General features: G+C 36.3%; 1 protein-coding gene across 2 annotated transcripts in view; it reads right to left on the bottom strand.

The window, feature by feature from the left end:
• Positions 1-214: 214 nt before the first annotated feature.
• LOC121384182 (regulator of nonsense transcripts 1-like) overlaps positions 215-14,085 on the bottom strand; it is a 31,499-nt gene continuing 17,628 nt past the window's right edge. For both annotated transcript variants that reach the window (XM_041514453.1, XM_041514461.1), the window contains 14 exons: positions 13,785-13,873; positions 11,714-11,828; positions 11,192-11,335; positions 10,500-10,713; positions 9,429-9,546; positions 8,570-8,726; positions 7,636-7,778; positions 6,927-6,969; positions 6,102-6,233; positions 5,428-5,500; positions 4,676-4,834; positions 3,948-4,084; positions 3,284-3,400; positions 215-2,728 (listed from right to left, as the gene is read on the bottom strand). In XM_041514453.1, the coding sequence (XP_041370387.1) occupies positions 2,609-2,728; positions 3,284-3,400; positions 3,948-4,084; positions 4,676-4,834; positions 5,428-5,500; positions 6,102-6,233; positions 6,927-6,969; positions 7,636-7,778; positions 8,570-8,726; positions 9,429-9,546; positions 10,500-10,713; positions 11,192-11,335; positions 11,714-11,828; positions 13,785-13,873 (1,761 nt within the window). In that variant the 3' untranslated portion in view covers positions 215-2,608. The remainder of the gene's footprint in view (positions 2,729-3,283; positions 3,401-3,947; positions 4,085-4,675; positions 4,835-5,427; positions 5,501-6,101; positions 6,234-6,926; positions 6,970-7,635; positions 7,779-8,569; positions 8,727-9,428; positions 9,547-10,499; positions 10,714-11,191; positions 11,336-11,713; positions 11,829-13,784; positions 13,874-14,085) is intronic.

Raw genomic sequence — 14,085 nt, 5'->3', positions numbered from 1 at the left:
AGTTAAGTTCCAGGCTAAAGATTTTCGAAAATATCCAAGAGCTAAAATATCGTAAAACCACTTTGACACACACCACTATCTTTACTAGGCATACAATGATTCTATGATATCATAGTGATAAGATAGCTTCGAAAATATGGCCCCAGTACTGTAAGGCACATATATAAACTTAAAATAGTAATACAAAAAACAAATGTAATAATTAAAAAACAAATTTCAGGTAATACTGTATTCTTCATCTGCTTTAAATTACTTTCTACAATACAGCTTGTTACAACTGTGTACCATAATCAGCTAATTATTATTATTATTATTATTATTTTTTTTTGCTCTTATATAGTGCTCAAAATCACACAAGGCTTAGAGAAGACTTATTTTATTGCATGTCTTTATTCCTCTAATACAGGCATTGAAATATGTTGAGAAGTCAAAAATGGTACTTCATTTTCAAAGAAAAAAATAGTTAAGCACATCACCATCTAAAATTGATTCAATTGTGAGTTATTCAAATATAAGATACACATACAAGTATTAGCACAAACAGAACAGTTGAATGAATGAATAACCAAGTATCGGTGTTTATGCAATTTGCAAACAAATTTTATAGTAATAATAATGGGATTGTAACTTGACAACGGTGTCATAACCTGTAGCGAACCAGGCCTGTATTTTGTGGTAACCTGTACATGGATTACTGTTACCACACATTCTGCTTTATTTCGCTACCTATAAAAATTCAAACACATACCCAATGGCACAAGATCCAATTCCATCCTAGTTTTTTACATGGACGTATCATGATCACGACTTTGATCTAATCAAATAGCAACCTGTGTTGCTTTTAGTTAACACTGGTTTTGTAAGTATCAACCTGCTACACTCTGAAAAGGTGCCGGCCCTATTACATTCAAGTTTAAGTGCAAAAACAAGGCTATAATATAAGTGTTCAGCTCTTGAAATTTGTGTTGTTTAACGACACCACTGGATCACATTGATTTATTAACCATTGGCTATTGGATTGCCAAATTGATCTGCAACAGCATTATTATTATTATTATTTATAGAAAATGTACTGTTATTATATATATAGATTAAATTAATGTTGCAAGATAATCTGAATGTTGGGCTGATCTACTCACAAGATCTGGCGTCACAACCGGACACCCTCCACACATATCAGACTCGGTTTTGTGTTCCTCTCAAGCCAGTTAATGGTGACATGTCTAAGTGATCCACTAGGGCAAAGCACTGTATGTGTTTATATGTATCTTATAATTACAGTGGCAATGACAGGTGTTTAACACATTTTGTGGATTCCACTTCTACTAGCATGACACACATAACTATCGGCTTTACACTGGACTATCATGGTCAACCTGTTCCATTCTTATAGGACTGCAGTTTGCAATTCACATGTTTGTTGGTCTAAAATTAACAAGTAATAATACTTTTATAGTTTCATTGTTCTTAGTATATTTAAAAAGCCATTAAAAAACATGCCATAAAGAACATGCCTTGAAAAATACTTAATAGTTTTATTTAAATTCGTAAAAAAAACAAAAAAACCTAAAATCTAAGATACAGGGTTATTAAATTAGTGTACTTGCACAGATTTCTATTATTTTTTCAAGCTGAAGGCAATTCCAAAAACCACAGAAAAGTGATTCAAACATTACTGACTCCGTTACCATCTTATCAGTCTATTTCAATTACTCACTCATCAAAATAAAAATTTCTCAACATTTGTTAAATATTTGTAGAAATAACAGTCCAAGATATTTGTTTGTATTGGCTACATTATCGACAGATACTTGTGATGTAATGTATAATGCAGCGGCCTCAAAACAACTGTCTCACGCAACAAATGGTGCAACTAACACTGTGTAAAACCGGTATCCTACTTATGATATTGTCGATACTCCCTTGTCTCATCAAAACTACAAGTTATCTGATTCAATAACAATCGCCAGCTTATAGATTGGATATCTAAGATGTACAACCAAATAATTAACTGGAAATCTTCACTTGATGCAAATCCACATTAATTATCGTCAATAAAGAAAGGTACTCAATGTAACCAACTTCCAAGAAATTAAAACCACCATCTAATGCGGCTTTCCTCCAAATGATTTTACAAAAAAACACACAGCCACAATCACTGTTCTCCTTTTTTTGTGCAGCACGAATTCCGCTTTCGCTTTTGATTTGCCATTTGTTGTTTTTGTTTAATTTAATTATTTTTTTGGGTGGCACACAAAATTTGACATATAATAACACAATGTTTCCAGACAGTTGTTTTCCACGTGTTGATGCAGTGTCTGTCCTCCTGCCTTGGTGTCTACACTCTCAACAAGCCCACTACCCCGCGTGGTTCTGGACTGGCCCTAGCACACCTCCTCCTCTGCATCCACCACCAGTGGCCCACGTCCATGTTGACCACACGTCCGGGTAGCCCGCTGCATCACTCCTCCTCTCTCCATGCTGCGTCCTCTTCACTGACACTGCAGATGGTAAGCTCACCGATCAGTCTGTCTGCTGGTCACATTTGATCATGTTGTCGTCGTTGCCGTCATTCTGGCGCTATTGTGCGCTTTGTGTGTGTGTCCCGTTAGTTAAATGGCCCTTGCGAAAGCTGGGAGCCGTAGAAGAAGCGGTCCCCTTGGTACGTGGAGTCCTGCGACAGCATGCCGTCAGCCTGAGACTTGAAGTCATCCGCTAGGAAACTGTCCTGTAAAAAAAACCAAAAACCTCACAACAAAAATAACATAACCATCTTATGGCCTGTCAAGTGTCGAATCTGAGTTTTCAAAGCACATTTACTTCATCCCATTACAATATATTTTAAATGTCTCAATCAAAGAATTTGTGTTTGAAATATAAGATTATGAGACAGAATCCCAAATATCTAAATTACATCATTTTATGATTCAGGCATATTTCGTAAAATAATACTTACCCTTTCACATAGGAACATTAGTTTATGTTATTTATAAAATTTTAAAGTGAAAATATGTGAGTAAAAGCTCAAACGTTTTTGTTAAACATTAATCCAGTAGTCAGAAGGTTAACTTGATTACAACTATCAGGAACTGAAAATAATCTTGGACAAAAAACAATCTGGAAAACTTTTTACTTTTTTTTTCAATCTCTGGGCCCAGTTTTACAGAGCAATCTTATTGCTAAGATCACCTAAATCCACGACTACCTAATGCACTTAAGGTGATCTTAGCATCAAGATCGCTTCGTAAAACGGGGCCCAGCTGGAGTACGAGCGAATACGAACCTGAGAGAGCTCTGCCTGTGAGAGTCCTGACAAGCCAGGTTGACTCATCTGGAATGGCTGGCTCATCGACAGGTGGCCCTGGGTCAGCGGACCTTGTGAGTACGGCTGAGAGGCATCCTGAAATAAACACAAAGACAGATGTGAGCACTGAATCAAACTTGTGTTACATAGAGTGGCTCATTAATACAGCTGTATTTAATACGATATGAACTGGTGGGGAAGCAAACAGCCTCTTTATGACAGGTGGTTTCTAAATACAGGTCAATCTGCAGCATGTAAGATCATCTGAGGAGAACGTTAAGGTGGACTATAAAAGGAGATATTAAAAAAGACATGATGACTTTAAAAGTAGGGGTTATTAAACCCCCCCCCCCAAACAATGACAAGAACCGTTTATTACGGTGAATTAAAATAGGAAATTCTAGAAAAGCCTAAAGGTTAACCATTCCTATTAAAGAAAAATTACTGCTTAGTACAAGACAATTTTGAGGAAAATTCAAATACCTCCTTATGACAAGTAGCTACTTTATGCAAGCTAATTTTATTTACACGATATGATTTGGAAGACAGTAAAAAGCTATGCATCATACAGGTGATTTCCCAGACAGTTAAGCCAAATGTCAGTTTGATAAAGGAGGCAGTCTGGGTGCAACTGTTTACCTACCTGACTGGCTTGACTCTGCGATCCCAGCATACTGACTTGCGCCATGTTGGGCTGCATGTTGCTGTATCGTGGCGGCTTCTTGTGGCGCATTGCGTTGCCTCCCATTCTGCGTGGTGGCGGCGGCACATTCTTGTTTCCTAAAACCAAAAAACAAACAACATGTCAGTGAATATACCGTTGCCAAAACAGTTAATACCAATTCAATGTACATTCAAGGTAAAATTTGATTGGCTAACCAAATCCAGTTGCAGAATGAAAACCAATATTAATGTGTCTGAATTTATGGGAATTCCTCAAGAGCCTATTCACATATTCCTACCCTACCTATCGCTTGTTAGTTGGACAAACGTTCTTTTAAAAATATTCCTACTGGAAGTTTCTCAAGTGCTCATAAAAAAAACCCTACCTAAACGCTGTTTATAAGTGTTTGTGTGATGTTATGTCAGAGGAATGCCAAATTAATTAATGGCAACTATGCGAAAGCAATGCACACACTACATGTTACCAAGTATTTGAGAAAAATGAACACATACATTAAAATACTGATAATAGAAGGTACTTCTTGTTACAAATCGAACATCCAGCAGTCATTTAATATGTCTACGTAAAATTTTGTTTTTGAAATTATAAATAGCAATTCCTATTTAATATTCTAGAACTGAATAGCGATCTTTAAACTTGCTTAAGAATTTTTTTCCTTTAAAAGTTTTTTTCTCCATAAGACTAACCTAGCGGCATGGGTTGAGGCTGGAAGGGCTGCGGTACGGGTGGCAGGAACATGTTGACAGGGACCGGGAGGTTCAGCGCCGCTCCTTGGTAGGCCCGCTCGGGTCCGATGTAGCTCAGCTGGTCGTGTGTTCTAACCACAGGCTCACGGTATGTGACACCTGAATGAAAAATACATTTTGAACAACACTGCTAAAAATAGCAATTACAATGGAATTTTCACCATCAGAGCCTTCTGAATTCAAAATGTTTCTACACAAAAATAGTGAGGAATGAATTTCCAGAGATGAAAGTTAAAAATCATGGCTATCAGATAGGTAAGATATAATTTTTCTTCTTCTTTTTTTCGAAGGGATTTTTGCAAGCTTATCGTGTAATTCAACCAATGACATAATTTTGGGAATCAACGTCATACCAGGAAGTGATTTCCAGAGTCTTAGCTCTGTGTAATTTTCACTAAACTACCTTTGTCAAATGTTTAATTGCTCTTAATTAGTAAAGGTTTTCTTGGGTGACTGGCTGACTGCATCATCAATTTTCAACCCTGATCTACCAATAATGGGAATAAGAAATTATGTTTTTTAAAAAGACATTTTTTTAAATTTGCATTTCACCTCCCAAAATTTCAAATTGTTTTTAGCAAATACTATCAAATATGTATCAAGTTTTATTATAAATCTCACCAGGCTTAATTCTAATCATATGTATCCAACTGTAAATATTAGGTTAACTAGTGTGTTATAAATGTACTTACTCCTGTCGTAGACACTACCTGGAACCAACAGTTCACGAGCGTCAAACATTGTTGTACTCATGAAGCGACCTCCCTGTAACACAAACATGAAACCATCAATTATTGTAATTAAAGTTATTTTACTGAAGCAGTCTATAGCTAATGGTATTATTATATCAAAAAATACTAAATGGTTCGGCTTAAAAACAAATCTACAAAAATAATGCATATTAAAACCACTGGTTCTGGTTTTTGAGCTGTGTGTACCTTTTCTATTTCACATACAATGTATTTCGAGTTACTACAAACTCCAGGATGACCAGAAACACATTAAATTTGCCAAAATTGATAATTTAATCAAGTAATGAGTAATTTAACAGTAAAAAAGCGTCGATAGCTCAAAATATTTGACAGTGACCAATAATTAGGGTCTATGCTTTTAAGCCCAAATTCACAGGTTACACGCATACCAGTGAAGTGACCAACTTACTAGATTAGCTGTGTTGACAAGTCAGTCGGTCGGTCCGTCGGCCCCTCCAACCCTCCCTCTCTCTCTGTCTCTGTCTCTCTCAAATACATGTATTAAATTAACCATGCAGTGGTTGTGACACATGGTCTAGCCAGTAAGACTGTAAGAAATTCACTGCTATCATAGAATCAAGGGGTCTCACAAACACGTGAAGTGACCAACTTACTGGATTAGCCGTGTTGACAAGTTTGCGCGGCTTGCTGAACTGAATGAGGCTCTCCTTGAGATTATTCAGCGGTCCTTCAACTAAACATTTCTGTTCCTTGAAGTACGTCAGCAGATGGTTCCACAATGTTTGCTGCAACAAATGAAATAAACAGAATTTTCAATAAATATTACTCAAAGTCTTCTAAGTCAACACTACACTGAAATTCTAAGTAAAAGATTAATTATTAATAAAAGGTCAAGAAAACTCTTTTATTAACCAGAATGAATGTCATATAATGAATAGAGAAAATATAAATCGATCCACATAACTCTAGGTAGAGAACATTTGTCCAACACCATATATGTATTCACAATTCTGTTCTGGTTCAGGGAACATGTTCCAGAACATTTCTAAGAGGAAAGAATGTGTTCCTGTTCTCCAATCCCACACTGCCTTGGCTGGTGATGTGACGACAACGCGTTCTCTGGCATTTGTGAACAGTTTCAAATACAGGGAAAATTCCTTTAATATTTTATAATACATTCAATAACTCCATTTCATTTAGAGTATATTGCATAATTACAATATTTTTTGAAGTAGCTTAAAACTTTTTAAAACATTCAAACAATCATGTTCCTTTATCTCGACTTTGCTCTTATCACATTCTGTTGATTTGCATTCAAGCACATACAAAGACAGACACATACAGACAGACACACACACACATACACACACACACACACACACACAGACACAGACACAAACAATATACACAAAACACACTTTGGGAAACAAAAACTTTAATATCTAACTACGAACAAAATGTAAAACAATACTGATTACCTTTGACAAAACTTTAGGATTGCCCACAATAATAACACCATACCTAAAAAGAAAACAAACACTCAAAATGTTAAACTTAAAATAAGATAGAGCTTCATCTTGAGAGTTTCTCAAGCTAACTAACAGAGCTAAATGCAGATGTTCTTTGCAACCAAGATAACAAGAACGACTTCAAATCATCCAGATTATTTTAACAAGGTTAACCTACAGATTAAAAGGATAACCAAATATTCTCATAGTATTACCTATTTCAATAAACAGAAATGCACAAGTAAATTCACTGCATGATCCCTCATTGTCTGATTCAATATATTAAAAACCCCTCATAAAGCTCTTAAACATATTGATTAGAATAGCATAGAAACAATCTTGTATGGGTGTTTGTTTTGTTTTATGACACCACTAGAGTAAATTGATTTATTAATCATTGGCTATTAGATGTCAAACATTTGGTAATTTTAACATATAGTCTTAAAAAGGCAACCCGCTACAATTTTCAATTAGTAGCAAGGGATCTTGTATATGCACCATCCCAGACAGGATAGCACATACCAGGGCCTTTGATACACCAGTTGTGGTGCATTGGCTAGAATGAGAAATAGCCCAAGGGCTCCACAGATGGGGATCGATCCCACACTGACCATGCATCAGGCGGATCACTTTACCACTGGGCTACAACCCTCCCTTGTGTGTGTGTGTGTCAACTCACTTGGCTCGGGTGAGGGCAACGTTGAGACGTCTCGGGTCGTTAAGAAAACCAATCCCCTGGTGCTCGTTGGAGCGAACGCACGAGAGCACGATGAAATCCTTCTCTCTTCCTTGAAATGCATCAACACTGGCTACCTCAATTTCCTTTTATAAAATAAAGCAGACAAAAATATAAAACATTGATTACTATAATGCTTAGTCAACAACAAATCACCCACCATACATTTTTAAAATAAGATTTTTATTTCAAAAGTTAGTTACCTAACCAAATTAGAAACTTGTAGTAGGATAATTAATTATAAACTTTCTGTCCCATCAAGTGATTAAACAATAAATCCATGCACGCAAATTTATAGCTTTAATGATTCCAGTAAAAAAAAGAGAAGTTTGTTTTGTTTGATTTAATTCTGACATGTAGTTTTAAGACGATTCCAGCCAGTGCACCACATCTGGTATATCAAAGGCCGTGGTATGTGCTATCCTTTCTGTGAGATGGAGCATATAAAAGATCTCTTGCTACTAATTGAAAAATGTAGAGGGTTTCCTCTCTAAGTCAATATGTCAAAATTATAAAATGTTTGACATCCAATAGCCGATGATTAATATATCAATATGTTCTCTAATGGTGGTGTTAAAGAAAACAAACTTATTTTTTCATCAGAGGAAACCCACTACATATTTCCACTAGCAGCAAGGAATTTTTTAGATACATTTTCCCACAGACAGGAAAGCACATACCACACCCTTTGACCACGTGTGGTGCACTGGATTGGAATAACAAAACACCCAATCAGTTAAATGGATCCACCGAGGTGGTTCGAGATCCTGTGATGCAAGCACCTCAGGTGAGCATTCAATCGACAGAGCTAACTCCTGCGCCTCCATTAAATAAAAAAATGTACACACATGCCACACTATTCCGTGGGAGTACGAACCTGGTAGAGCTTCTTGTTGAGTGACCCGCTGTACTGCATGTACTGTACGAGGTACGCCCGCTGACCCTCGTATGGAGTAATGATTCCAATCTGTTCGGGCTTCACGGCCGCACGCAGGAAACGAGTTGTCAACTTCTCCACATTGGCAGCTTCAGTCCTATAAAGTAATATAAAACAAGTCTCAAAAGTGATCTCCAACGTGTGTTTTTTGATAATAATGATCATCTCTTAACCAGGTGTATATCAAAGTTAAAGTTTGTTTTGTTTAATAACACGACTAGAGCACATTGATTTATTAATCATCAGCTATTGGATGTCAAACATATGGTAATTCTGAGTCATAGAGAGGAAACCCACAACGTTTTTCCTTTAGTAGCATGGGATCTTTTATAAGCACCATCCTACAGATAGGATAGCATACACCACGACCGTTAATATACCAGTCGTGGTGCACTGGCAGGAATGAGAGTCCAATGGGACCACCGATGGGGATCGATCTTAGACCAACTGCGCACCAGGAAAGCACTTTACCACTGGGATACGTCCCGCCCCAGGTGTATATTAAAGGCTGTGGTATGTACTATCCTATCAGTGGGATGATGTATATGAAAGATCCCTTGTTACTAATGGAAAAATGTAACGGGATTCCTATCAAAGACTCCCTATCAGAATTACCAAATGTTTGCTGATAATTAATAAAACAATGTGCTCTAGTGGTGTCGTTAAACACAACAAACTTTTAACCTTTACACCGGGGTGTAACAAACATTTGTGAGACCTCATATATGTCACCGCAAGTACTACAATCGTGTATTTGTAACTACAAAATCTATATTTAGTCACTTTTATTTTCACTAACCTATTGAGATAGGAAGTTCCAGAGCTGGATATCTCCTCTTGGCCGGATGTGCAGTAGAAAAACATTGGCTTGTCAGCTTGTGGCCATGGAAAGTCCATGTTCTTGCGAGTTCTTTCAGCTGAAAAGAATAAACAAATTACATGTAAACCAGCACACAGGGAGAGGGAAAACACCACTAACAATTTCCAGCAACAGGAAAGCATTAACTGGAACAACAATTTTGAAATCCAATTCACCTCAAGCAAATATCTTCACTTATGCTGTGTTTATTCCTATTGCATTAAACATTATAATATCCTTTCTTTTTCTCTCATATTCAGGTATACAGGACAGAGCTACCTCATGAAAGAAAGCCATGTAAAACATTTCTATCTTACATGGGATATCATAAGCTTGCATTTAACATGATGTAGTTGGTAATATATGACGTCATATTAATGTGATATGGTGACATGATGTCATTAAACAGTTTTAAATTAATATTTTGTTATTAAAACCTTCATTTTAAAAGATATCTAGTTAATTTGTACTGTTAAATTTTATTTAACACATGAAACAAACACGGCAAATACGATAGTGTAGTTTATTTATGATAAAATGATCAAAGAAAAAAGTTCAGCCATCTTCTTCTGTTTGTGTAAAATAATTGTTTATTTACCGAATGAATGAGAGAAAAAAGAGACTCCATTATATGCGGTCATGTGGGATAGAAAAAGTACACCACTGGTGGTGAAACTTTTGACCATGTTTCTCAGCAAGGCTCGTCCCAGGTCAAAATTTCCACCACCTCGGACATACTTTTTCTATCCCACATGATGACATATGATGGAGTCTTATATATTCCTTTTCATTTGTTGTAAAGCTGATCTTACATCCAAAAGATCTTCATTCCTCGGAGGTGGCAAATTAAAAATATAAATGAAACAAATATTTTTTATTAGTAAAATACCAAGATTAAGAAAATAATTAAATGTTTTTAAAAAATAATTTTAGTCCTAAAAGTAGTATAAAAACATATGAATGCAGGACACACAATGTTGACTGTGTTACTGAAAAAAGTATAATTCTCACCAGCAGTCACTCCATTTTGTAGAGACCCCTCGTAAAATATGTTTGACGGGAAAGCGCTGAGTGACGGGTGCATTCGATACTGCACCTGTAGTCTGATTGGTCGAATTCCGAGCACGACCAGTCTTTCGAAGAGCGACTGGGAAAGTCCTGCACGCGCGGCCTTCTTACACATGACAACAGGACCAAGCTGGCAGTGATCACCAACAAGAACCAGCTATAAAGATAAAATAGGAATAATAAGTACTTAAAAAAGCAACAAAAACCCCCCACCCACAAACACCAAACAAATCAAATATTACTTATAAAAATAATATAAGGACAGAACTAGAATGGCTGTTGTGAACTGAAAAAAGAAATATAACGGAGCGAGGCCATTTCAAAACATCACATGAATTTCATTTTCAACTACCATAGGTTCGACAAAAAATACGAGACTCAACATTACCAACAGACAAGTCTAGAAACCGTTCACAAATCATGATGCTAGTAAATAAACAAGACCACCACTTGATATTTCCCCCAAACTGCACTGACACTAAATATGACAGCTATTCGTGGTAGAATTTAAGAGTTACATGCATTTTAAGAGACTTGATCCAACTTCAATCAAATTCCAAACGATCGTATTACCCTCGATGTGATATACTGTACAAATTAAAGTCTATCAAAATATAGTGATGTTGAACACGCACCTGGCGGCATCCCAGAATGACGGGAATCATACATTCGGGTTCTGTGGCCTGTGTGCTCTCGTCAATGAGCACCGAGCGGAACTGCATCTTGGCCAGACGAGGGTCGCCGGCTCCCACACAGGTACAGCATATCACATCAGCAGCCTGAAAACATGAATCAATTTTTTTTAAATTAAATTATAATACCCCCTCCTTTAAAAAAAAAAAAACCCCACCCATGCCCGAAGTGTATTTTCTTTACTTTAATATATTTTTCAGGGAAACATGACTCTACACTCCCAAGAAACTTCAGTCACCAATCTAGACTTCCACTTGCATAAATTCCTGCACACATGCCTGCTTTATTACTATCAAGTGTAAGCTATTAGAAAGCAAATTACTTTTATAACCTTTAGTTAGACAATAGAGAAAATAATAATAGCATTTATGTTGCTAAATGCGATCAAAGGAAATGTTAGTCAATATTTACTTTAGGCCCAAACTTACTTTAGGTAATACAACGTAAATAAATTGACTAATAACCTGTAAGAGCTCTCTCTCACACTGTTTCTTCAGGGCACGGTATCGCTTCTCATCCTGAGATGACAGTTCACCAGTCACATCCTTCAACTGCTGTAATTTCTGCAACTCCGGAACACTGAAGAAAAAACCCACAACACACTTAATTGACTTTTCCTGTCAACAATGACTAAATTCACTTTCCCAGTTCTGAACTGAATATAGCTCTTTGCAGAAATGAAAAAAAAACAAAAACCCATCAGCTGCTACAGTTTCAAGTCTACCCAATTTTGACCAAAAAAAAAGGCAACAGTAAAGAACAAGTGGAAAATGGGCTTAATCTTATTCAGTTTAAGAAAGAATTAATGAAAAGTAACATACGTCAAATTCCTTAAAAATCGAAGGGTGCCTTGCTTTTATTTCATTTTTGTTTGTTAAGGACAGCAGTGTTCTCGCTGGGTGAAAATTAAAGGAGGGCGGCCGGTCGGCAACACACCCTTAAAAAACCCCACCAATAAATGAAAAGCAAAAAAAAAAGAAAAAGAAAAAGAAAAAAAAGGGGGGGGGGGGGGGGGGGGGGTGGTGGTGGAAGAGAGTAGTTTGGTTATCATATTGTTGTGTGTTGGTAGACTTTGAGAAGAGGCATACTCATTTTGCCAATAAAAAAAGTGCAAAGGGGTTTATTAAAAAAACCTCGATGATATCGGTCTGACATTCACGGGCAGTTCCAGTTTTGCTGGACTGATCAAAGTTTTAATATTCTTATTTTTAATAAAGATTTCAAGATATACGAAAAACAATAAAGATGTTTGTAAAGTGATCTCCTAATGTCAGATACATTTTTGTTATTTCCATCTTCATCGAATGAATCGATCGCTGTGATAAAATATTATCGCCAGCTTTTTGTAAAGGCGGTGTATATATTATTTGGCACTCAAGATAAATGATTTTAATGATACACTACCACTTCCTTTGTTTTTATAAGCATTCATATCCCCTCAAAATGAAAAGTTTACAATATTTTATAAAGAACTGCTGAATAAACAAAATAACAGAAAGTAAAAATCATCAGTTTCAACCAATTATATCTGCAACTGAGGACAAAATATCAAACGATAATTAGTGGAAACAAAAGACAGAATGACCCGTTCTGATTACGTGACAAAGTTGGCGCCAAATAAGAGGGGTTTTTTCAATCGGAGATTGCCGAATCCGTAAAAAATATAATATTTTCATTGCTTACATAAAATATAACTTTTATTGTGTCTATCAAACATACAAATGGATACAGATATTGGACAAAATAGAGGCTGTTAAAAATACTGTTAAATTACGTTACGGTAACTGTCGTAAATGTTTCGTCAATTGCTTTTTCGTACACAATGCGGCTTGTTTCCTATGATGTCCAGTGTGCAGACTGATCGTTGTTTTTTGTGTGGAAAAAAGTGCATTTGGAAATAGCGGAGATAGGTGCTGGAACATAAAGAGGGGCGCTCAAAAATAAAGGAGGGCGCTCAAAAATAAAGGAGGGCGGGGAACGTGAAAGGAGGGCAGCAAAATGGAATAGCGGGGCGGGGCGCCCCGCTTAAATGGAGCAGCGAGAACACTGGACAGATGCAAGCAAGATGTCTTGTTGCATACTCCAGAGCTTGAAACTTGCCAAAAAATATGGTCGCCCAAAACAAAATATCTGGGCAACTAAAATTTCATTTTCAGTGGCCCAAACATACTTTAGGTAGCCCAAACACAAAATATTCATATTTCAGGTTTTAAGCAAAATTTTGAAGTAAGTATAAAACAATTGCTTCAATAAAATAATATTGATTTACAGAACCACTTCTAGATAGCAAAGATACCAACATGCATGATATTTTGAGCTCTGAAATCTGCATTTGACGATAACTGAACCTTTTTTGCATGTTTACATAAAGAGAGCAATTTTGAATCTACTGTTGAAATCACAAACTACATACAGTATTAAAAAACCCTCAATTAACAGCAAAACAAAGTCAGATGACAGCAAATCACTCATAACTTATAGAATGTAGTTACAGAAAACTGTAATTTAACATCAAATGACTCGACAAAAGCCAACCTTTCGAGATTCCTGATTTGGTTGTGTAGAGCCAGGAAGGATACAGGGGAATCGATGGCCTCTCGACTCTTGGCACACAAACGTACGACCTATATGGAGAAGAAAAAAACCATGTTAAATACGCTGAAATTATATCAATGTTTATATGTAGTTTGTACTAGGAACATATTAATAATATACCTAAAAACTACAATTGTATAAACCCCGTAATAATACACACCTTGTTGAGGAACATTCAAGAAATTAAATTATGAATAATAACACAATAAAATGAAATGAGTTTGATCAGAGTGAACAAAAT

The sequence above is a fragment of the Gigantopelta aegis genome, chromosome 2 (assembly GCF_016097555.1).
Source record: "Gigantopelta aegis isolate Gae_Host chromosome 2, Gae_host_genome, whole genome shotgun sequence".
In the NCBI taxonomy this organism is placed as follows: Eukaryota; Metazoa; Mollusca; class Gastropoda; order Neomphalida; family Peltospiridae; genus Gigantopelta; species Gigantopelta aegis.
The sequence above is the reverse complement of the archived record's forward strand: the minus strand, read 5'-3'. Positions and strand labels throughout refer to the sequence as shown.